The 24,725-nt window shown below is 40.5% G+C and overlaps 1 protein-coding gene across 6 annotated transcripts in view; it reads right to left on the bottom strand.

Moving 5' to 3' along the window:
- The window catches only part of gria3a (glutamate receptor, ionotropic, AMPA 3a), a 93,171-nt gene that overhangs the window by 11,560 nt on the left and 56,886 nt on the right, over positions 1-24,725 (bottom strand). For 3 of the 6 annotated variants that reach the window (XR_007937158.1, XM_051937715.1, XM_022188326.2), the window contains exons 5-14: positions 22,053-22,106; positions 21,601-21,762; positions 21,039-21,206; positions 20,049-20,153; positions 17,816-17,923; positions 15,602-15,808; positions 13,673-14,046; positions 10,248-10,446; positions 1,532-1,779; positions 671-785 (exon numbers count right to left, since the gene is read on the bottom strand). Coding sequence is in view for 5 of the 6 variants with exons in the window: in XM_051937715.1 (XP_051793675.1) it covers positions 671-785; positions 1,532-1,779; positions 10,248-10,446; positions 13,673-14,046; positions 15,602-15,808; positions 17,816-17,923; positions 20,049-20,153; positions 21,039-21,206; positions 21,601-21,762; positions 22,053-22,106 (1,740 nt within the window). In the remaining variant the exon portion in view is untranslated. The remainder of the gene's footprint in view (positions 1-670; positions 786-1,531; positions 1,780-10,247; positions 10,447-13,672; positions 14,047-15,601; positions 15,809-17,815; positions 17,924-20,048; positions 20,154-21,038; positions 21,207-21,600; positions 21,763-22,052; positions 22,107-24,725) is intronic. The other 3 variants (XM_022188332.2, XM_051937712.1, XM_051937714.1) reach the window with 1 other exon arrangement.

The raw sequence follows: 24,725 nt of genomic DNA, 5'->3' as shown, positions 1-24,725 counted from the left end.
CAAATGGAGCCCCTGGTCATATCTTACACTCTACTACTGCAGGGTTTTACCAGGTCATGGAAAGACTTTGACTGGCCTTGGATCAAGACCAACCAAAGGTTTTCTGTCAGTCGTACGCTGGATTTCGGTGAGAAGGATGTTGGACAAAAAAAGTTTGGACCGTTAGTTGTCACTCTGTCATTAGAATTCTCACGTTTGCCTGCGATGCTTAGTCCCCTCAAGACAACGCTGTTCCCCGTGCCTGCCCTAACGCCCAGGCGGCAGATTGGAGAGTGCATGTATCGATCAACTCGGAGATTACACCGCTCCTTCTGGCATTAGTTTGAATGCCACTCATGAACACAAAAAGCTTCCAATTTGGCCTGTGCATATGGAAAACAGAGGAAGGTTTCTGTCTTTCATAGCCACAAGCCAAACAACTACTCTATCACAAGTTTAACTCCTGCATTTTCCACGTCTGTATCTCGTTGCTGTATCTGACATCATTGGGCTTTTTTCTCCTCCATTAGCCAAGTAAAGGGTTCCCAGTTGATCACAGTTGCGGAATAAAAATGGCAAAAAATATTCAACCTGTAAACAGGCGATAGGCCCCAGAGTCTAGAGTCAGTGACGACAGCCTTGCCGATTACTCTGTTCTAGGATACCCGACTTTGGTGACATTGAGGCTGACCTTAGAGTCACCTCCCCCGCTGCCGCACTCTCCCTTGTCGTACCACCATTTGTTTTTCAATTTGTCCAAGAGGCCTTGCTCATTCAGTTTTAACACTGCCAGGTTAACAGCATTTCTTGAAACGATAAAACATAACTTGTAAGAAAATGAACAGGTCCGTGAGAAATCTAATATAGAATATTAGTAAAAATAGAGATAAATATCAATGGTTCATATAGGGGGAGCACGGGAGGGACAAATTGGTAAAAAATTTCACTGGTGTAGAAGGGTGAGAAGCATTTTTACAGCAAAGAAAATGTTAAATATTAGAGAGGTGGCATGGAGGGTTACATTGCTCGTAACTGAAGTGTGCGGGATGGGGACATTCTGTCATTGTTGAATTAGAAATAAGAACATCCAGCATGCAGCTTAACATTCATCACAACTGACAGACCAGCATTTGAACTAGCAAATAAACTAACGAAATATTTCAGTGTTGAATTAGAGGCAATGCAGAAAGGGCACCACGGAAACCAGGAGGGAGGAGGAGGAGAGGTTCAGGGGGAAAACAAACAAGGCTGGGGAAGGTGACGGTGCACATCAACATTCAAATGGACACACTGAATGTGACTAATATACCAATAACCTCAAGAGAAAGAAAGAGGAAAATAACAGACACAAACCAGATAGGACAGAACAGAACAAAATAATGGCAAAATGTGTTGATTCAGTTCAGAGAACTCATAATACTGTTCATTCAGCGATGCACTCAGAAAAAAGGAAGAATTAAGGAGTGAGGAAGAAGAGAATGACAAAAGGAGACATCAGGGTAGGTGGAATACTATAACAACATGGAGGATATTGTTATATTATCCCACCCACCTTAATGCAGAGCCTTTCGGTGTGGCCACACCATAGCCCTTAGAGTCGAGGTTGCCGCCCACTTTCATGGTGTCGCATGGCTTCCGTTGCTCTATGTACTCGTTCATTGTGGATTCGAGAAGAAAGGCAAACTTGCCCTTCGACTTTCGTACCCGGGAAACCCCGTCTGGTGTTGTCTTGGCAAACACTGAGGGTTCAGCGGATTTCATGTATGACCACATTTTCTCATAAACTGCTATTTTGGAGCGCTGCATTCAGGGAACAGAGAGAGAAGACAGAGACAGTTTAGTTGATGCACATTACTGGCAGACAGAAACACATTCATACAGAGGAGCTGTGGGTTTGGATTAAAAGAGCAGTTAGACATTCACAGGAAAACACAGTTACTGCCTTATTGAGAGCTACACGAGAACATCGAAACAACTTTGTGCAGTAAGAGTTTAGAGCTGGAGCCAGAAGGCAGCGAGCGTAGGGAGTGTACAGAAACGATTGAGAGGATGGAACAAGCTGAATCCTGTAGTTGATTTTTTTTACCTTCTCATTACTTCCTAAAAACCCACCACCCGATACATATACATTCTGTTTTGGGATGAAAAGCAGCTATTGAAAAAATCATTACTGCCACTAAATAAGAATATATCGGGATTAGACATATTTTGAAGAGATCATAATAAATCAGTAGTGACTTCAAACACTGTCTCTTTTTCAAATTTGATTTTGCAAAGTTTTATTTATTAATTTAGTTTTAGAGCGGCTTAAAAGGCTGAAGTCCACCCACCTTCTTAAAAAGTATGTAAGTGGCAGCCATGATAAATGCTGCTTAAAATGTCTAAATGCTAAGAAAAGGTGCTTCAATGCTTCTTTTGTTGTGTCCTTGTGTAGGATAAACACAAGGATCCATCCTTTACAGCCGTATATTGGTTCTTAAGCTATTACGCACAGGCTTATCATCAGAATAAGCATATTAAGCATAACAGAGAAGAATAGAAGAGATATTTTTAGCTGTATGACGTTTTTAATTCAATGTGGTTGAAACTTAAAAATGATATGTGTGGTAGTAGATTTGTAGAATTAAAATTTTATGCCTGTGTTGCATAAATTTACTGATTTTTTTGCTGATTTTTTCTTTTACGGGAAATCATGTTGATAAAAATGAGTGAACAGGAGTGTGAAGACCATTTCATTTTTATTCCTTTCCTTAATTTAGTTCCATCCATGTATGTCTGTTTTTATATATGATACAACACAGGAGGAATGCACAGGGAAAACTATCTAAGATGTACTTTTAGTCATCCATCAACAAGATCTACCATCACAATCTTACAGCATGGCGGTCGTCTTTTCCTATATCCTCAGGAATTTTCATTTAAATCCTTTAAATCAGGGAAAATCCACAACCCTGCTTCTACATTAAGGTCAATAGTCCATCCACCAGCATCTCTAAATGTCTCCATTTACCACAATATATTTCATTTGTTTGAAATATAATTTGGCAATGTGTAATGAAACTGTAACGTTTATGCTAAGATAGCGTTCTCACAGCTGAAGTTGTATCAATATTTTCATGTAACTCTCAGCAAAATAAAGAGTATATTTCCCTAAATTCCTAACTGTTAATTTGAAGTAGGAAGTATGAGCCTCGTGGTTCCAATGACAAACGTCCCAGCAGGTGAATCTTTGCACCTGCTGTGACATCAGACATTAGGGGCGTGGCCAGAAAGTCCAATACGTCTGAACATTTCAGCACAGAGTGAGCTGACAGCTTTACGCCTCCTGTCCAGAGTGGATTTACCCTTTAAATGCACACAGTGCAGCAGAGGTAGTGGGCTTTTTGCCAGCAGCCTGAAGTCTGACAACCTGGCAGCTCAGCAGAAGTAAACTGCAGGCCGTGTTTAGTATCAATATTAATAGAGAGACGTGACCTTCTCCTCCTCCTCAGTTTATGCTTCGACCAGCAGGGCGCAGCTGGCGGCACAATCACCACGGTTTAGATTGTTTTTAAAAATCAATCCATTTACACATCAGTACACTTTTCACTTGAGAGTACTGTGCTTATGTAACTTTTACATTTGTGCATTTGTAAAGATCTGTTGTGCTGCAGCTTCAAATAAGTACTGAAGAGAAAACAGAAATACACATGATATGCTGATATCAGCTGGAAAAGGAAGGAAAACATTCCACTGTCGGTTCTCCACTGAATATTTCAGTGCAAATACTTCTCATGCATGTGGCATATGTGAACCAGGAACAATTGTTGTTTTAGCTAGGTTATAGCAATTCACGTTTTTAAGAGATTATTGTTGCTAAATGTGTTAATATACACTCACCAGCCATGTTTTAGGTACACCTGTCAAATCTAATGCAATTTAATTCAACAACTCAGCCATAAATTCTACTTTTACGAGAGCAAGCAACGTTCCTCTACCCTAAATATTAAATGATGGAGTAATGAAACATCTTTCATGTTATCTATATTAACTACCACCCACTGTGACGTTAATAATAAATATAAAGCTGATTGCTTACCTTCTTGACAACGTCACCAGAAATTGTAAATTTAGAGTAGAACTGAAAATTAGAATAGATTTCACATGTGTCTAATAAAATGACCAGTGAGTGTATATCTGTTATATATCATGGTATATGTAATGCAGTATGTGCTACACTATTATAGTAAAGCGATGGAAGAATTCCAACCAGCTGCTATTTGCGTTATTCAAATATATCATCTATGTGTGTCATTTCTCACTCTCAGTATTTGAGGTCAGTCTCTCCAACCCAGTTATGTATAACGTTATATAACATGATAATATGGTCTAATTATGCGACATGTTTTTGTCTGTCTTGGTTTTTAGCGTCTTGGGAGCAAATTAACACAAGAAGTGTTTTCACTTTAACACGTTATCTTTTGAATTAATGTGGTTTGTAGATACATAAATCACACTCGCACACAAGCAGATTTGCCATCAGTCCGCCTGCTTCTTATCTTCTCACACGCATCTTTCTCAAAATCCCAAACAGCAGCGAGAGTGAGGCCTGTGTAGGTCTCTTTTATGCACATCATTCCTTAAAAGCAGCTGACAAATCAGCAGGTTGTCGTCCTAATTATTGCACAGAAATCCGTTCCAGCAGAGCCAATTATTCATGAATCCACATGACAACAAGCTAAATATCATTTTAAATAGTTTGCGTTATTTGCCGTTTGACAGGGCATACAACTCCTTTTGTAATGTGGCTGCCTTCAACACATCTGACCTGCTTACTCGGAGACTGACAGCTTCACCTCTGTGGCCCAGTCAGCTGCCAGCTGGAGCGGCTACAGACATGCACAGCACAGCGCTGCTCTGACACTCAGTATGCTGCTAAAAATGGCCAGCGAGAGGCTGATCGCCGGTCACCAGGGAGCGGGAGTACACAGCTGTCTACAATAGAGGGGGAAAATAGAGAGGCTGCATTAAACTGGACTAATGTGACCTTCTGTGAGCGTGGAGAGGGAAAGAAGCGCCTCAGAGGGAACTTTGGGTTGAAAGTTTCCCCTATTTATACATGTGACAGTCAGCTTCATAATCTGGCAAACCAGAAGAAGAAGAAATGTCACAACTCATTCCATCATACATTCATGACGCCACTTCCAGAGCTGGAATTGGAAAGCGTTTTTGTAAATATAACATTATTCTACGCTGCTTCATGTATTACATCTCTAATTATTTGAGCTGTTTTTGTAAACTGTGTATTTGATATAGAGGAACAAAGCCTGTGTGACTGGTTTTATCCAGAATGTATGTTCAGCAGTTGTGTGAGTCACGCCTGCATCACATCTGGTAGGTGAACATAAATGAAAACATCGGACTAAACTGACAAACTATGTCAGCTCAGTGTTGCGTACGACAACATAAATAATTCACCAGAGATGTAATGGATTGTGGGCTCGGGCTAGTAAGTGAATCATTCTTGACATATGCACGATTTCAGTTCAGTGGAGTGTTCATATAAACACTCTTAACATGACAATAATAGCTGATGACAGGCCTTGGCCATGGTGTGAAAAACAGCAATTCTTTTCTGGGTTACATGAAGATGCACGCTTGTCAGGAGCAGCCTGGTCAGCTGTGTTGAAATCTGTGTAACTCCTCATGCTGTCAGACTGATTTATCACCGAGGAATCTTCTCACTACAGCAGTCATGGCTTAGCAAATACAAATTATTCAACTAATTATTCTCAATTAGCCGGTGTAAACACAACAGTGATGGCGTGACAAGCCGGGTCGTGTCCTCTGGCCAGCGAGGAACCTTTGGGTTCATCCATCCTGGAAATAAACTGGTTCTTCTTCCAGCTACCAGTTTATCTGTCAGCAGCTGACGGAAGCTGCGAGTGATTCATGGTCCTGTGTGTGTCTGTCACGCTGTCATCTCAAAAACAGAGACAACAGGCCAAACAAAGCCTGTGCACTCTTTCTGCTGTTTTGTATTTATCAGCATGCAATATCTACTTACGCGCATGGCTAAGTATGTAATTATAACTCATTTACTGTATGTTCATGATCACTAGAAACTAATAAAGCAACTAAACAGGAGCATGGCTCATTTAGCAGCATCTCTGTTATTAAAATCAGCCCTAACTCTCTGCAAAATCTCTACATTTCAGCTCTCTTCCGCCCCATGTTGTGTTTTTGTTCTAACTTCTGACATTACTCACTCTAATAGCATCACTGTGCAACACACAATCAAATGCCACAAGTTATTATTAGCCTCAGCTGTTTGTTGGGGGTTATGTAAATGCAGGAAATTACTAAATTATTATAAATTGAATCTTTTGAGGCAAGTTCAGAAACAGTTATATGCTGCAGTTCATCACAAGTTTTTGCATTCAGGAACGAACTTATAAGGAATTAGATTTCTTGATTAGATTTAGATGAGATTGTTGATGCCACTCTCAAGTGTGTAGCTTAGTATGAAGCTAGATTAGTTTTGCACAAGTGGAATAAGGGGAAACGGATAACCTGTCATTGTTCAAACAAAATCAGCCAAGCAGCACATTTAAAGCGAAGTAATGAACACTTTATATTTAGTTTAATTTAGACACAAACAGAAATGCAGAACATTTGATGTTTTGTAGGTAAAAAGCTTCTGCCGATTTGCAAAAATCACAACTTGTTTTCATATTTCTGTTGGAAAAAAAAATGGATTTTTTTTCTTCACCTTTTCTCATAAAAGCTAAGCTAACCACCTAGCTGGTTATACCAACCGAGCACTACTTCAATGTTAATTTTAGCAGAAATCGGGACAATATTTGCCTTGAACGTCTTTTCTTGAGTATACAACATCAACATGCCACATAACTGTTTAGTCACTGTGTTAATTTATTCAACTGTAGGTTGACAGTGGTAGACTATTGCTTAGTGTGAAGGTAAAAAGCAGTCTACGCAAAAATGGAAACTGTCATAAATATGGAAATATATGGGTTGTATGATGCCAACAATAAGCTTGCATGACATCATAATGGCAGCAGATCCATAAATTAATGTAAAACAAGAATTATGTGCAAGTGTTTAGCTTCGACTGGTCTCTTCCCTTCCAATATTAGCAGTATAAGGCTGTCATTTTTTTTCAGCAACAGCTATTTAAGCGGTTTAGGATTCAGGTTTGTAATAACAAGTGTTCTGATCCCCACTCAGAGCATCATTTTTCTTATTGCTCCCTCGTGTTAGACCGTTTTTGTTGTTGTTGGGCGGCCTCCAAAATGACAAAAGGCCATTATCTGCACATTAGAGGCTGAACATTTGCATTATTACAAATCCCAGTGAAATGTGGTCTAAATGTGAACGTTCAATCATCATCTTCAGATAAAAGAAAGAAAAAAAAGTTCATATTTCAACCTGTTCTGCATGTCTGTCTACCAGTGGCAGTCTTTTCAGCAGAAAAATGCTCACTGGGTATCTTCATGTTTAACATACAAACATGAAAGTGGACGACAACAGCGGGCCTGCATGTCACATTAGCAGAAAGTAATAATGCATGTACCTAATGTCTGGAATAACAGAGGTGCAAAGTTCAAATCTATTTTAACTATCACTTAATGGCTTTCCGTGCATTTTAAATCCTTACTCAAGACCAGAAAAAATGCAATATAACAAAAGTGCATGTCATAAAAATTACCATGTTAGCTATGATCATATATTGCGTGTTCTAAAGCGGCTGTATGATCTGGATTGAGTGATACCTCGTCTTCGATGATCCCTGTAAAAGGCATTTACAGCTCCTATTAATCATTATCTTTTAATCACCAGATTTCAATAACCACTGCTCAGTTCTGCTCCCCTGCACTGACATTTTCAGTTTGTGGGAAGAAAGGCCGGTAATTTGTCACTCAAGATGAAGCCACTACATGTCTGTCAATTATCTCCTCGGGAGCACCTTTGATAAATCGCATCCTGCCAAATACATCATGGATTTGGAGCATCTACAGAGTGGAACTGCTGCTTATGGAGCTGCATTTAATGCGATGATTCACCAGGACGCCTCTAACAGATTCAATTTAATACATTTGTGGGGGAAAAAAGCATCTAACGGACGAGTGTATGCGGTGTTTTTAAAGCTACTGTATGTGCCAATCGACTACAATATCTTCTTTACTGCGTCATCTCTTTTATAATGTTAAGGATTAAAGTGTCTGTTTTGATAGAGTATTACTGCTTGCAAACCAATATCTAACTTGAATAGTAACTTGAATGTTTAAACAACATGACCATTGGAGTGTCCTGATCAGCATCACATCTGCTGTGTGTCATTCCAGGCATAATAGGGCGTTCTCCTACAATATTAGTTTGTGCTATTACACTTTAATATTACACTGTTAAAGAAGGCACATCTAAAATGTTTGAAACCAGATCTTCTAGCATAATTGTCAGCCAACCATCTACTTTAATTTGAATTCAGCTTGTTGTATTCTTCTACTCTTCAGACACTTACGTAAGTTCTATAAGTGCATGTAATGTTTTACAGCACTGCAGTGCAAGGTACAGATGGCCTCCTCATCACTAATCATAGCAATGGCTGCATTTCACTGCTTTCAGACCTCAGTTCAGTTTGGCACAGCAGACCACTCTGCTTGAACGCCTTCATAAGTTGGTTGGGGTCACACAATCATTACACTTGGTTACATTTCCCTTCAGAGTTAAATGTGCTAAACAAGAAACAGAATCCATCATCCCAAAGGTAAACTCAAGCATGCGTGCGTTTTATGCATGGATGCCTTTGATTCGATCATGCTCGGACTGACTGTCCTAACAAAAAGTCCCGTCCTGACAGCAGCAGACAACCAAACCCAGCAGACAGAAACACGCTGTATTCATGCTGTTTGTAAATCTCAGAAGAGATTGTAAGATGTGATTTTATGTCTGTCTGAGACCAGTGCAAAGTGTCTTCCAGATCACTCCCAAGGCCTAAAGGAGAGCTGGGTCTGTATTTATCAAATGTCTGAGGCTCACTGCGAGCAATCACACCAAGAGAACGACTGGGACTAAAAATAGAAGCAGCTCAGAGCTGGACATTCGATGTGAATGACATTTCCATTTCCGAGGAATAGGGCGTCCTTCTGTGAGATTGCAGTTTTGTGACAGTGGCCCGCAAATTGGAATTATAATGACATCTTCTAGTTCTTCTTCAAAGTTTTTTCTTAAGTTTCAAACACAAAGACAGAACTGATAGTCAGACTGAGCTGTCATTTCATTTTACTTCATTGTGTGTGAATCGCTGAGCAAATCAGAGATCTGGGCAGCCGTTCAGAGGCTGAGACAGAACTACAGCAACGCAATTTGATGCAGAGCTCAAAAATGATAAATATATTAATAGAAACGCAGGCTTACACAACACTTTACCTGCTGCTAAATCATCAACACTAATTAGTCAGAGTTATTAGTGTTTTTAACTCTGCAGCCTTATCGATGTTTTATCGTCAGACACTTGTGCCTTTGTGACTTTGATGAGGACATTTGGCCTCATGCTTCAGCAGCACTTTTGTGTAGCAGAAATAGAAATGAATCTGCATATTAGCAGAGACGCAGTGAGACTAATCAAAGTTTGGTTTATGACTCTACAGATGGTCAGATGAGGGAGCATAATTGTCCCAGTTTCATAGATGAATTATTCCTGTTGCCAAAAATCTGGAATAAAAAAAAAGCTTTATATTTTGTTGGAGAAAACCAAAGTTATTTTGTGGACAAAATGGATTTGCAAACAGGCTAACAGCGTCCCTTTCGAAGCCTAATACCATAATTTAGCTGTGATAGTCACAGGCGGACTGATGCTCTGCTCTGAGAAAATATGAGCTCATCTCAGCAGTGTCTTTTAAATCACTTAACAAAACAAATGCATGTAATTTCCTATTAGCTGTTTACTCCTTAAGACATACTTAAATCCCTTTTATAAAACACAGCACTGCACTGTTTGTGATGAAATAAATTAATCAAATTCAGTTGCAGAACATTTGGTTTGGTTTCGAGATTTTAGAAGTGCTGTATAAAGAAAAAAATCCAGTTATGGACCTCCTTTTTATTGATTATTCATTCGATTTATTACCTGGCAGGAAATAAATCAAACTGCACAGTAAAACTCCAGAGAATTATTTGGCTCTGTGCTTTTGGCCAGCATAGTGTTGGAAGGAGGTCTCGTTATGTGGTGTAGCGACAGGATGGTGACAGTCAACTGAGACACTTACCCTAAAGAACTCCTTAGTGGAGCCTGAGTCTAACGTCCCATAGGCGATCTCTGTCTGTTTGGCTAGATCCTCGGCGCTCTCGATTGGAGAGACCATCCTCTCCACGGTGAGGAAGGCAGCCAGGTTGGCTGTGTAGGAAGAGATGATGATGAGGGTGAAGAACCACCACACTCCTCCAACGATACGACCCGACAAAGACCTGGAAGAAGGAAAAAGAGCAAACACAGACGCATGAGAGTGCTCAAATATACATACGAGAGAGGCAGGGATCATTTTCCATTTCATCTCCAGTGTTTCAAACAATATCAGCTGAGAGGTTTAGTGCTTTAATATAAGGAAATTAATTTTTTTTAAAGAAATCCTCCAGTTAATCCTTTAAATGATGAGAACTACAAACGTATCCGCATGCCTCTGGTGATCACATACTTGCATAAATGAATTTAATGGAAGTCTCATTAACTCAATATAGCTGCCTATACAGCTGATTAAATCTTTGAAAGCAATAATAAGCCTCATTAACTCAATCTAACGGTGTCCACATTTAGTGTTGGAACTAATTCAGGTGAGCAGCCATCCCAGTTAGCCCAGCTCAACAGCAGCCTGAATCCAGCAGCCTGCATGCCAGACCTGAGCCGGCCCAGAATCTGTCTGGCTCCTAGTTCTGTTATGTTGTGTATATTTGTCTTCTTGTGTTGAAAGAAAGCAGGTGCTAGTCTTTAATTAAACATTACTAAGCCACTGTAAGCATTTCTTGTGCCAGGAAGTAAGATGTTCTGCTTGCAGGTGATGTTGCTTGAAAGAGCCCATATTATGCATATTTGCATCCCCAAAATTTTAATGTTTAAGGTCTATTAGCAAATCCTTACATGTGTTAATATTGAAAAAACTTTCATATTGTACATTTCTGCAGCAGGCCTTACTCTCTGACTGAAACGTTTCATTTTAGCTTCTGTCTCTTTAAGACCCAGTTGGCTCTGATTGGTCTGTTGGGCTCATAAAAGTAATGCAAAGTTGTTTACAAACCATAATGCTAGATATCTGAGTGTGGGTAGGGTTGTAGTCCTTGCAGTAGTCCTGCAAGGAAGCTGTACATTCTTTGTTTTGGAGCTGCTAGACAGGCATTATGCAAATATGTTACATGATGAGGTAAATAAGTAATGGAAGCAAAGGTCTGACTTCAAATGAAGCCTTTTTGGCAGGTGAGGAGCCGTGCTTTCTGTGGAAGAGAATAACTCCCTTTGGCATGGACTTTGGGATTTGTAAGCTTGCAGATCTTTTACAACTACAGATAAAAACTTTGAAACACTAGAGGAAAGAGTAGATCTCAAAAAGCATAATATGGGCTCTTTAAAGCTACAGTCAGTGTCTGAAGATGAACACCGACATTTGTAAAGTGTTTGATCTAGTTCAGAAGGTAATGCTCTCCACTACAGTGTTAGACCAGAGAGAATAGAACTCATCGTAAGTGAAAGCAGCGTAGGACTCTGTTATTGAAATCAGGGTGTGATGAGCCTAAGTGCTTCATCATTCTCCCATCATGCTCGCTGGTCTTTTCTTCCCAAATCCATTCTTCACAGCTTTCACATCAGTGCAAAGGTTCTGACTTCAAATCCATGCCTTACAGTTCAACCCCGGGTTCATATTTTTTAAATTTGACCGTTCTCTCTGTCTGGCGTCGTCCCCCACTTCCACACACATGCTGAATGTGCTGCTTTTGGATGAACTCACATTTTAAACAAGGATCCACTTCATTTGAGTCTCTGCATTGCAGATGTACTGCTCTGGATTTCTCCTACTACACTGTTTTCATAGCTTATTTGTAAATTTATTTTGTCCTTGTGGTGTGTACAAGTTGGAGATATTTTGTTTGCCATTCAGAGCTTCACTCAAATCCTACAGGGTTGGTGCTTCACCATCAAAGTTACAGAAAGGCTGTTTTTCTAGGCAGATTTTGTTAATATTATCTATATTAAAAAATAGGCTTGTAATTGGGATAATTCTTAAAAATAGCTTCACATTAAGGTCAATTTCCCTACATAGATGAGCTGGTGTAAACATGGTTGAGCCAGAGGCAAAGTTGTAGCCATAAAAATGCACTAGAGGCTACAGAAGGTGTGATTAAAGTATGGAAATAAGAGAATGCATTTCCTCCTCTGGTGATTATCGTGGCCCGGAAACTGATGGTCTGTGTCAGGGCTATGGAGAACTGTTTAGCAAAAATTATAGAATCAGCAGTTTCCATTTTGAAACTGCATGTACTTTGGAGCCATAATAAGATCCCCCATTTGCCGCTTAATTGATTTTTTCTTTTTTCACTGATTCGCCGCAGAATGAGAAAGTTACAGATTCCAGCATTGAAGAAGCTGCTTCCTCTGTGCTTCTTCCTTGTACTGACTCAAGTTATGCTCCTGCAGCGTCAGAACTGCAGATGCAGCAAACATCTGTCTTTATACCAATCTGCTACTAGATTAATTTACCATACTGACATCCCTCTGAGCAGTGAAAATATTTACATGCCGTTGATGTCAACCACATAAAAACAGATTGAATTTGACTTAAAACTTATGTTGGACAAGCAGCTCAGCATTTTAGAAACACTCATCCACTTTAACTTAACTGAGTAACAGTGCTATTATCTATAATATTAAATTTCCCTGTACATGATCGTGTATTCTAAATGTGTGCATTATTTGACACACTTTGAGATGTTCCTTACAAAATCTGAAAGTCAAAAATCCCATCAATACAAACCAACATTTTTCCAGTGGTACATCAGTAACCATTCTATTCATTATCATAGAAATCCGTGAAAACTCCTCCTCATGTGTCTTCAATCCAAAGTCGAACAAGATCAGATGTCAATAAGAAGCAAGAGCAAGAATCCTTGGAGAAGAGGTCAGGGACACCACAACAGTGCTGAGCGAAGAGATGGATGGATGGATGGATGAATAGAGGGGATGACTGGATGGTCATTGTATTGGAAAAATGCATAATGTAGCCATGGTGCTGATGGTCTTTCCTCACAAAATACATTATATGCGCCAAGTTGATGACCGTAAAATGGGACATGCAGCAAAAACACGGTAGCCCTCCAAGAATCCCGAGGAATCCAAGCCACTGAGTGAAATGTAATGACCCCAGTGCATTTTACAGCCCTCAGCATGGTGGATATAAGTTATTTTGTGGATGCAAAGCATCACTGCCAGCATGCAGCTTCAAAGCAAATGGAGGCCCAGCACAGGGAGGCTCGGAAACAGAAATGGGAGCAAAGTGCAGTGAAGTGGAGCATGAGGTTGGGTGGACAGCAAAGCTCAAAATAACCTATATGCACCATTGCAGGGTGGAAATGCATGTATGGGACTATAAAATGCAGAGAGATGATGAGGACATCTGAGAGGTGGTGGAAAATGAACACAACAACCAACCTTGGTGAGATATCGCATCCTTGCTGCATGAAGGCACCCAGGGAGAACCACAGGCTATTAAAAATCCCAAAGTCGTTGGGCGGGTCAGGAGGGCTCTGAGGGTCTTTGGCCTCATCGTTCTCGTCCAGATGCCACTCGTAAGGGCTGAAACGGCTCACCAGGAAGAGCACCACACTCACGCCGATATAGGCAAAAACTATACACATCCAAATCTCATAGGCCAGTGGGTCCAGGAAGGAGAACACCCCAGGTTTGGATTTTTGAGGCTTCTTAATCATAATGGAGATGCCCAAGCTCATGAAGGGCTTAGAGAAGTCTATCACTTCCTCCCGCACCAATGTTATAGTTAGCGGAGCCACAGCTATGTCAGCTCTCTGTGAAAATGGGAACAGGCACACTGGGAGTTAGTCTTACAGAAGACACCATAAATAACCAACCAAAGCGTTAAATATTGATTTAATAAAGGAAATATTGATAAACCCTAAACCAAACCAAAGTCAGCTCAACAATACAGTACATTCATGGAATAAAGTGATTGGACACGGTGGAATGCAGCGGCTTAGTACATACTCAATAGGAGACCTGAGATAAAGCCAGTGAGAGGGAATCTGCCATTTGAAAATGAGTCACTCAGCATTCGTGTTGGTTAATGTCTTTGTCTCGGTCCAAATCTCCTCCATGAATCAAGCGGAGGGTTGGAAGACAGAGGTGGAGGAGCTTATGCAAGCAGTTCATGAAATGTGAATCAGACTGTTAAATTCACCTCCAACAGATCCTCTGCAATGCCTTACAGGCTTATCAATTAGTACGAGAGACTGCAGCGGCGAGAAATCTGCAGCGACTGGAGTTAAAATTGTGAAATGTTCAACACAGAGGATTCATATAAGGTTAGGGAGAGTCTCAGCCAAAAGCAGCTGTCCATTATTCATTCTTGTTCGAATCCTTTTACATCTGAGCGGCTCATTAGTAGCAACACAAATTCAGTGTTGATTCACAAACACAGCAGAGGCCTTGTCATGGCCGTTTCAATTACTACAGAGGTCATCTGTGCCTGTCGAAGCTATTAATACTGGTGTAGTCATAACAGCAGAGATAACACAGGAGACTGAGATTCCTGCACCGAAGCAGATCTTTTTACATTCCAGTCTGCCGTGTGAGATTTTTTTATAACATTATTCATTCAGCAGCTCAGGTCTCATAAAAGATGCAAATCATCTTGTTAAAGCCAGTTCAAGTGTGAGTGATCCACGAGACGCATGGTTAAAACCAGTCAGGTTGATTTTACAGTTGAAGAAGGGCTTTCCAAAACCCACTCAGAAAAAAAATGTATCCCCTTTTTCTGTGTTTCAAATTTAATGCAGGTATTTTTGCTTGTACTGTCAGGTGTAACTCTTCTTCACACAGGTGACGTCAGAGGAGTGTTATCTAACGAGGCTCCTTTGCCACCTTTAACAAGGACAAAAGCTTTCACATTCCTCTGAACTTTTCAGTTAGGGGGAAAGCGAGTTTTATAAAACTTAAATTGACCATGAACAGAGTAAATCTGACAAAATTGGATGTTTTACATGGCAATAGCACTGCAACTAACAAAGATTTTCACTGTCATTTAATATGATGATTATTTTCTTGATTAATTAATTAGTTGTTGGCCAGTAAAATGTTAGAAAATTATTGATTGGTGTTTTCCAAAGTCCAAAATGTTTTATTTTGTCCACAAGATATCCAGTTTAATGCCATAGTGGAGGAAAAAAACTAGAAAACATTCAAATTTAAGTGGTGGGAATCAGAGAATTTAGACTTTTTTTCTTAAAAAGTTACTCAAACCACTTAATTTTTGATCTAACATGAACTGAGTGAGTTTTACAAAACCCCTCCCTGTGGTTATGAAGTGTAAAACAATAAGAGCCACACAGACGGACTGACACTTACCCCATAAACCAGTTCACCCACCATCCCGTTCCACGTCTTGGTCTCTGGATCTCTGGCTCCGTATTTCCCATCTGGCACTACTGACAATTTATATTTTATCCCCACATGTTTTGCAATTTCAGAAGCTAAATCGACACAGTAGCCTTCATATCTGTCATTCCCATCCAGCTGCATATAGTTTTTCTTGTACATCACATATGGAGCTTCCTGTTAATTAGACATAATTTTGAGTTTACAGTGAAAAAAAGCACATATCAACAGTGGACAGACCTCGTGGGGTCACACGAGATCTTGCTTAATGCCGTAGCATGCACACATGCAGGGGTGACAAACGCACACACACACACACACACACACACACACACACACACACACACACACACACACACACACACACACACACACACACACACACACACACACACACACACACACACACACACACACACACACACACACACACACACACAGGTGAGGGGAACATTTAGACAAACACAGGTTAAACACATCTAAAGGCACATTACTGCTGGGACTCTAAAAAGCGGGCCGTCTGCACTAACAGGAGAAGCAAAGCGTCTGATACATTTAAAGGAGGCAAAGCAGGATGTCGGGGCTCCCTCATGCTAAACCTCGTCCAAAACCTTAATCTGTTGAAATGGGAAATAGGCGGGGGGTTGCATGTGCTTTGCATCAGCGTGGCACAGGGGGCAGGACAAGCTGAATGGAGCACTTTTCCAGTTCATAAAGTAAACGTCAGCGACAGCAGGGAAATTAAAAGACATCAGAAAAACGTGGAGATTAATTCTTTCACCCAACAATTAAGTTAAAGACAAAAAGTGTGAGCCACATCAGAAGAGTAGCTGCATGACGAAATCAAATTTCACACTGATTCAATTTGCTTTTCATTTGTTCCATCGTGACAATAAAATAATCTGCTTTTTGCTTTGATTATGTTTTTTAGAGTAATACACATCACCTCTGGGCCTTGGATTCCAATAAATCCCTTATAAATCCTCTAAAATGTCAAACATGTTTGCCATTAAAGATGAACTAAAGTCACCTTGGAGATAACCAGCAATGCTGTTTTACTTTTAGTTTTTATCAGATGGCACATACATGTTTTCAGAGGTTATTTCACTTAATAATGCAACAAATGCCATTTCTTCCACATCTTCAGAGGAGACTGTTGTCTTTTACTGATGTGACGCTTTTACATTATCCAACAGTTTTACTCCTTCACTGTTCAAACTAGAGCTTCTCTTCCACTCTGCGGTCATGTACAATGTTACAGAAGACAAAATGAAAGAATCACACCCCATAATAACAGGGCAGCCTTTCATTAAATATGGTATTTTCTTTCATGTCATGAAAAGTAACTAAAGCAACATGAAGTTAATGAGATGGCTGTGATGCGTCTAAAATAATAAGTCTGTTTGTTTAAATCAAAGGCATGCCTGGCAGATAGAAAACAATGCGATGACACTACTCTTCTGTTTCTCTCCCTTAACTCTAAACACTGTCTGCTTATGATAATGAGTTTCCAGACACTGAAATGACAATGTATGACTACTGCATTCTGAATTTGCCTAAGATGCAAACATCATAAGCAAAGTCAGAAGGAAGGAGGAGCCATGGTTTTAAATGTAAGATAAGGCGCACCTTATCTTACATTTAAAAATGGCTGATGATCACCAAACTGCACCTGCTGGCTGGAACTAGTCTGACTAGCGCTGTTGCTAACCCTGAGTCTTTTAGAGAAAAGTTAAAGTAAAATTGGACACTGGATAAACAGCCAAAGGTTGCAGCCGTTGGTTGTTTATGTCCTCTTTGTATGCAGATCATTTCATGTCTCCAGTGAGACGCAGCGTCGCTGACAGATTACTTAATGAGAGGGAAACATTTTTACTTACGTATGCACTGAATGTGAATACGATGGTGTCTATCTCTATAGTCATTATTACCAAAGCCGTTATTGTGATGTCACTACTACGACAGCCCACTGTAATATAAAAAAACCAAAATGCTTTGGCACCCACACGGATACAGTTGAAACACTCTTTGTGAATCGACTGTTTCAACATGTAGTGAGTGGATGGAAAGCAACTCAAAATAAAATAATTCTACCCTCCCAGGACAGATTGCAACAATGGACACCTTGACCTTGAGTGGCAGAAATCTTAAGGTGAAACACTTAAAACCTGTTTGAGAGTGTACCATAATAGTAGTGACCACAATTGTTCGGTTTTCCACAGAAGAGGACTCGTTGGTGACCTGCTGATCCATTATATATACAAATTTTTCGTACTCATTCCAGTAGCCGATCTGAAAACAACACAAAGGTTCAGAGTCATTACAAGAAGCAGAAAGACATCGTTACAGTAGAGCCTCCAAGTGCGAGCGAGTTGGTCGGCTCTATCTGTACCACTGGAGACGGAGCCTTATATATGATTTAATAAAAAGCTTGTAGTGGTGCTTCTCACTTCACCTGGGCTACACTTCAGCAGAGTAGGAGTAATCTATTCCTGGCTCAGCAAATGCTCTCTTACATAACAAGAAAGCAGCACCAGTAGAGCACTGGAAGAGTGATAAGATTAATACCAGAAAGACAAACCTAATAGTCTAAATATGCCTTATCTAGCCAGTGCAGTCGGTTTTTACAGTTCTATTAATATTACAAATAAAGACACACGGCATAATCTAAGACAAAACAAACACTGGCCTGTGTCTGCTCAACCTGAGATGATTCCAGTAGCATGTTTTATTTTCTGCTACACTCAAATTTGATTCAGTCAAGAAGAAGAAGAAGTCTCCCATTTCACAACACACAGTACTCACTTTGTTGCCACTGCAGATTGTCTCACACTGACTTTGGACGTGGGTGCCGCTCTGATGTGTGCTGTCTTGTAAGCTGAGCTATGTGGACATTATGGGGCCACTCCCTTTTGGTGCCAGCTTTATTTTGTACTTCAGGGTCATGGAGCTACTGTAGCCCAGCCAAAGAGGGTGTGATATGGAGGAGTGTGTACATTTAGACCGCACTGTTTTTTAGCCTTTGGCTTTCCCAATTATCCAAATCTCAATCACCACAGCATCACAGAGCACAAGAGCCACAGCATCTGGAGACACATCAGTGGCTTAAAATTCAAAAAGTTACTTCATTTTGCTGTCAGGAATCATTGTGTCAAGTTAAATTTTAAATGCTAATTGGTTTTTAATGTAAGGACATGTCAGACGTGACCTTTCAGCCTCGGTTAAGGGTTGACAGGTTTGTTTGTGAACAGCATTTGCTCTGGTGACTGGAGCTTACACGCTAATAAGGGCATAGGCAGAGTTTTTTCAGTGGTATTGAAGATAAGGTCTTAATCATTCAGCATCTAAACTAACAAACACTGACAAGCGCTGCAGCTGACAAGTTAACTCGCTAAATGGCTTTTCCAAGCGAGTGCACTTCCTCCCAGTAGACGCTTGTTTGCTACCTCTTTGAGCAAGCCAAGGCACCAGAGAAGACATGTGTCCGTGCTTGTAGGCAAAATGGACACACTGTAGCTGAATGCTAATGTGCACTGCAGCTCTCTGCTCGTAGCTGTTTTCTGTCTGTGTCAAAAGCAATTTGAAATCAAATGTTTTTATTGGCTTTTCTCCCTTCTGAATACAATTTTTTTTTCAAGAGAGAAGATGAGAGGGGATGTGGTTTTACAGAGTCGATCTCTATGTTGTAGCATAGAACATGCAACAAACATGCAATCTTATCTTTAAGTTGCACTTTTATGCTACAGTAGCAGGAACAAGTAGATAAAACCAGAGCTAAAAATCTGTCTACAAGTTCACTGTAATAATGGTCTAAAGAGCCATTCAAATAATTTTCTAAAGGAAAATGCTGAAAACTGAACTGAGTTTAAAAAATTTACATTTAAATGTCAAAACAAATATGACTACATCACATATATATAATAAAGATATAATCTTACAAAGCCAGTCCACGTGTTTTGCTGGATGTTGTCAGCCAAATCTTTTGCACACAAGCCTGTCATTGATTTTAAAGTTCTAAACGTATCACAGGTCTTATGGAAAGGCTAATCAACTCTAATGTATTTCTCAGTAGGATGAGGCATGTCGTTGTCATCCTAAAAATGTGTCGAATGGCCCATCTTCCATCTGGAGGCCTCGGCTGATTCTCAGTGGATATTTTCTCATATGATTTGGGTTGGATTTGCAAGACTGGGCTACTGGCAGCTTCTATCCAAATCAGAATCAATCCTAACTCATGTACTGCCAGTATACCAAGAGAAAGCAAAGCCCTCAACGCATAGCTGGTGAAAACTTGTCTGTGTTTATGTAACAGGAGTCGAAGTGCTGCTATCTACATCATATGCTAATCCTGTAAAGAGCATTTAATTACACACGAGTTAAATTGTGAAAGATGTTTGAAGGCTGTGTGCTCACATACCCTCCTGGGGCCTCCAGTCTTCATCTCGTACACATCAATTGTGTAATTAGATCGTCGACCAAATGTGTCAAACTGGATGTTTCCTGTCATACCTTGTACTTGGACCTGCCAGGCACCGAGAAAAGGAAGATAACACTTGTTCCTGACATACAGCTGAGCAAACTCCATGTCAAAATATGCAGTAAATGGTCTTGATTTATGGTGCCCAGTGTTCTCTACTGCAGAAACATGTTTTTATAATTCCAGTTTACTGGCAGACAAATGTGAGGTCTGATAACTAGTCGATTCAGATCACTATGAGGGGGAGGAGGAAGGGGCATAATTACAGAAAAATACAGTTCTAATATTATGTACACTTCTGTTCAAAAGTTTGGGATGTCTTAGAAATGTCCTTTTTTTAAAAAGAACATTTTTTTCAATGAAGATATCATTAAATTAATCAGAAATACAATCTAGACATTGTTAATGTGATAAATTATTATTCTAGCTGGAAATGGCTGATATTTAATGGAATATCTACATAGGGGTACAGAGGAACATTTCCAGCAACCATCACTCCTGTGTTCTAATGCTACATTGTGTTAGCTAATGGTGTTGAAAGGCTAACTGATGATTAAAAAACCCTCATGTAATTATGTTAGCAGATGAATAAAAGTGTGAGCATGAAAATTCCTGGGTGACCCCAAACTTTTGAACGGAAGTGTATGAAATGAAATACAGTGTTAGATTGATAACATGTTACAACACTTGTCCAGGAAGCTCTAAAAAAAATGGGATTCACACAAATGAGTTTCTACTCAGTAACAGCTAATGAGGACGCTATCTGTGGTTTGTAGAGATTTGGGTTAGTGTTTAGTGATCTTTTAAGAAGAGAAAAAAATAGAAAAAGCTAAACGAAAATCAAAAACCGAGTGCAAATTGAGGTAAAGCCAAGACGGGACTATGAATTAAATTAAAAAACGGCATGACAGTGAAGGCCCTCAGCCCTACCATTTTGAGAGCTCTCTCTATGTCGATGCCTTGGCTCCAGGGCACTGCTGGGTTGGCGAGGCAGTCGCCTGCACTCCCCCTGCGAGACACGTCCACCCGCTGGCGCCGAAGATACCGGAAGGCCTCCGCAATCACGAGGATGGCATCGTGGGTCAGAGCTGATGTGTACTGTGACACAAGAAAGTGCAGTGACGCACCAGTGACATCAAACACTGAGCTGAACTGAACTGCCATGAAAGCAAGATTATTATCCCTGCAGCATATGCACAAGGAGAACAGCGCCAATGATATATAAAGCAAGAAAAGCAAAGCCTCGCTTTTATGATTGACATAAAAATTGCACCATTATGAAGGGCCTATCTGTTCAAGGACAAGCAGGTGACAAGTTATTTAAGCAATGTCTTCGCTGAAGGAATTTAGAGTGACATATTTTCTGTGGTTTCAGGGACCAGAGTTACTACCTTAAAACTTGGAAGAAAAGCAGCGGGGGAGGTGTTGGAGGGGGGTTGCGTCTTTGAAGATGTTAAATAAAATGCAGCATCGGCAGCTATGCCTCACTGACCTTCAGTGGAGTGTTTTTCGCTTCTGGAAATTCTCTTTCATCCAGGCGCTCCCAGCGCTGGAGGAACTGCTGGACGATGGGGCTGTCTGGGCTGATGATCTGGAAGCCTGTGATGTTGGCTCCACCAGAAAACACTCTGTCCAGGCTCATGTTGGAAAAACCCTGAGAGCAAAGAGCACAACTTGATGGTGGCGGAGCGAGAGATCATTAGCGATGAAGAAAATACATTTAAAAAACTGCTGGTCTTGTCCATCATGAGCTTATTTCTTACTTCAGTTTACTTGCCACACTAAGTTGTATGTCTATCAGAACTACATATTAAGTTTGACTATACTGCTGAGCTACATCTACTGAGAGTGTTGCACTTCATTGCGTCACACTGAGCACTGCTGTTCTGTTTTTTTTTTTGTTTTTTTTACTGTGTTGTGTTGTTTAATGTTGTGAGCTCTCACCAGGTTGGCGAGGATATAGTGGTATCCTCTGGTGTTTTTTCCCGAGGTCACCACCTACAATTTGCAGGAGAAGACACACACTGAGTCACATTCACATCTCATAACACTGAGAACATTTAGAGAGCCGAGATTCAGAAATGACAAAGACCTTCAATTTCGGAATAGTTGGCAGCAAGAAAAAGGGAGAAAAAAAAGAAAGAAGAAAATTTTAGAGTGACATTTGCAAGGGCAAGAGGGAGTATGTGAGCGCATTTGTACATTTGTGTGTGTTTGTATGAGACGCACACAGAGAGGGGAGAGACGGTGATGACAGTGCTTGTTCCTTTCCATTAACTTCAACATGTAAAATAAGGTCAAGGCTCTGGCAAACCTCCCTCACTCTTTCTGCAGCTGCCTGTGCTCCACAGTCTGCCTCTTCCTGCTCCGCCTGTCTCAGTCGCACACTAGACTTAATTAAACCCAAAACGTTGTGCAGCACCTGTCGGAGGCAGCAGACACACAGAGAGCTGCACATGCTGATTTCTTTAAACTTCTTCACCAGCCAAGCCTCTCTATCTCTCCCTCACTCTTTCCCCTCTACTCTCTCTCGCTACATCTCCCTCGATTCTGATTCTCCATCGCACCAAGCTTCAAAAAGATACTGTGGGGGTGGAGAGTTGTTTTTTTCCCTGTCTTTTCACTTTCTACACTCCTCCACAGTTTTGATAAGTATACTCAGCCACTGAAATCATCTAAATGTTAAACGTCCAGAGTGATAGTGATATCGCATTTGAGTGACTTTATAAAGGACCTGAATGCAGATGAGAAATTTGACAAGGACAAGCATCCCTGTGGTGTATTTTTCGCGCTACCTACATATTTTCCTGTTAAGTCTGACTTGCAATCATGTAACACTCGTCCACTTTCACACTCTGCGGCTCGTATCTGCATGCAGTGTCACAACTGTGTTTTCATTCACACCTCTGCATTTTAAAAACCCCGTGTTTAATCCTGCCTTAACATCTCATATTAATCTCTGGAGAGAGAAAGTCATTGATGCTGCAAGGCCGACCTCCGGCAAGCTTCTAACTCTGAGCAATTTCTGCAATAAATTCAATTACTTCTGTTGGAAATGCAAAAATGATTTCATTGTGTTCAACATTTTACGCCCCCGACAAAGACACTCAAAGTGCCACATCATGCATTTCCCTCATACGCCAAAATTCTTAGAGGCTTTTCTGCTCGTTGTTTTCCAAATTGTCTCAAATAGCTTTTCATTTGCTATTCCTCCATGTGAGAAGGAGCCGCAGTGACCCAAGTGTAGCGAGCGCCTAATGAAGCTGCAGTGCCTGGAGTGCCTGGCTACAACTCTCGTTTGTCACACACTCATTCAGACTTCACAGTTCTATATGAGCCTCTCGTCTGCACGGAAAGGAAAAAGAAACATTTATGAATTCAGTTACTGTGGAAGGGGTCTCAACTGCCCTTAATGACTGAAACATCATTTAGCTGCTAGAGAATAATCAGCGGTAAACATTTATTGCTTACTGGAGCTGGGATTATGCACAGGGACACAAAAACTAATAACTACAGATCTAAAAGTTATAATGAAGGCAAAGTACTTTGAAAGCAGTTCATATGTTTCATATTTTAATTTTACGAAACTGCAGTTTAGTGTTGAATGCTACGAGCTTCTACAGACATGATTTAAGTACTTAACTTGTAATGGAAAGCCAACGTAGAATGTACAGTAGAAGCAAGTACACCCCTGTACAAATTCACTTCAATGTCTAATGATTCAAAGTAGCAACATCTCTCAATAGCTGCATTACTGAACAATCATGAACGGATACTAAAGAAAGACTACACAGTAATGGAAAAAAGTATTAGGCCACCCTTGTTTTCTTCAATTTCTTGTTCATGTCAATTCCTGGTACCACTAAAGATATATTATCTGAAAAGTACAATGAATACGACAAAAGTGTAGCTCATTCCATAATACTTTATGTTCTATTTGACATGCTGAAGCTTAATTGTATTCCCAGGGTATATAAGAGGCCATTTCATGTCATCAGCAGCACTACACATTCAAAGGCCTACAGTAGTTTCCTGCTTACATTCAAGCCATAGCACAACTCAGAAGTTGTCAGCTCTCACATAATGCCTAAAACAAAGGAATTATGTGAAGCCACGAAGGCAGCCATCTTGACACTACTGGAAACTAGCATGAGTGAGAGACAGGTAGCGAAAAACCTGAAGATCTCCAAGACAGTCGTTCATTACACCAAGAAAAAACAAGCCAAACATGGTACTACCAAACTGCTAGCTCGTAAATGGACAGCTGCTAAACGTCTTTCTACCCCACAAGATGACCGTCACTCATCCGTTCCTGTGTCAGGAATAGTCATCAGACCTCCAGGGACCTTAAAAATGAGTGGGCACTGTGGAGAAATGTGACTTGTTCCGCAAGGACAGTTGGAAACCGACTTCTTGAAGCTGGTCTGACGTCACACAGGGCATGGAAGAAGCCCTTCATCAATGAAAGGCAGGGGCAAACCCGGTTACTCTTTGCTTGGGATCACCAGGATAGGACTGTTGATGATTGGGCTAAGGTTCTCTTCAGTGATGAATCCAAAATCATCAAACACAAAATGAAGAACCACAAGCCCAAAAACAAATCAAATTTGTTTGAAT

The sequence above is a fragment of the Acanthochromis polyacanthus genome, chromosome 17, assembly GCF_021347895.1.
Source record: "Acanthochromis polyacanthus isolate Apoly-LR-REF ecotype Palm Island chromosome 17, KAUST_Apoly_ChrSc, whole genome shotgun sequence".
Lineage (NCBI taxonomy): Eukaryota > Metazoa > Chordata > Actinopteri > Pomacentridae > Acanthochromis > Acanthochromis polyacanthus.
The sequence above is the reverse complement of the archived record's forward strand: the minus strand, read 5'-3'. Positions and strand labels throughout refer to the sequence as shown.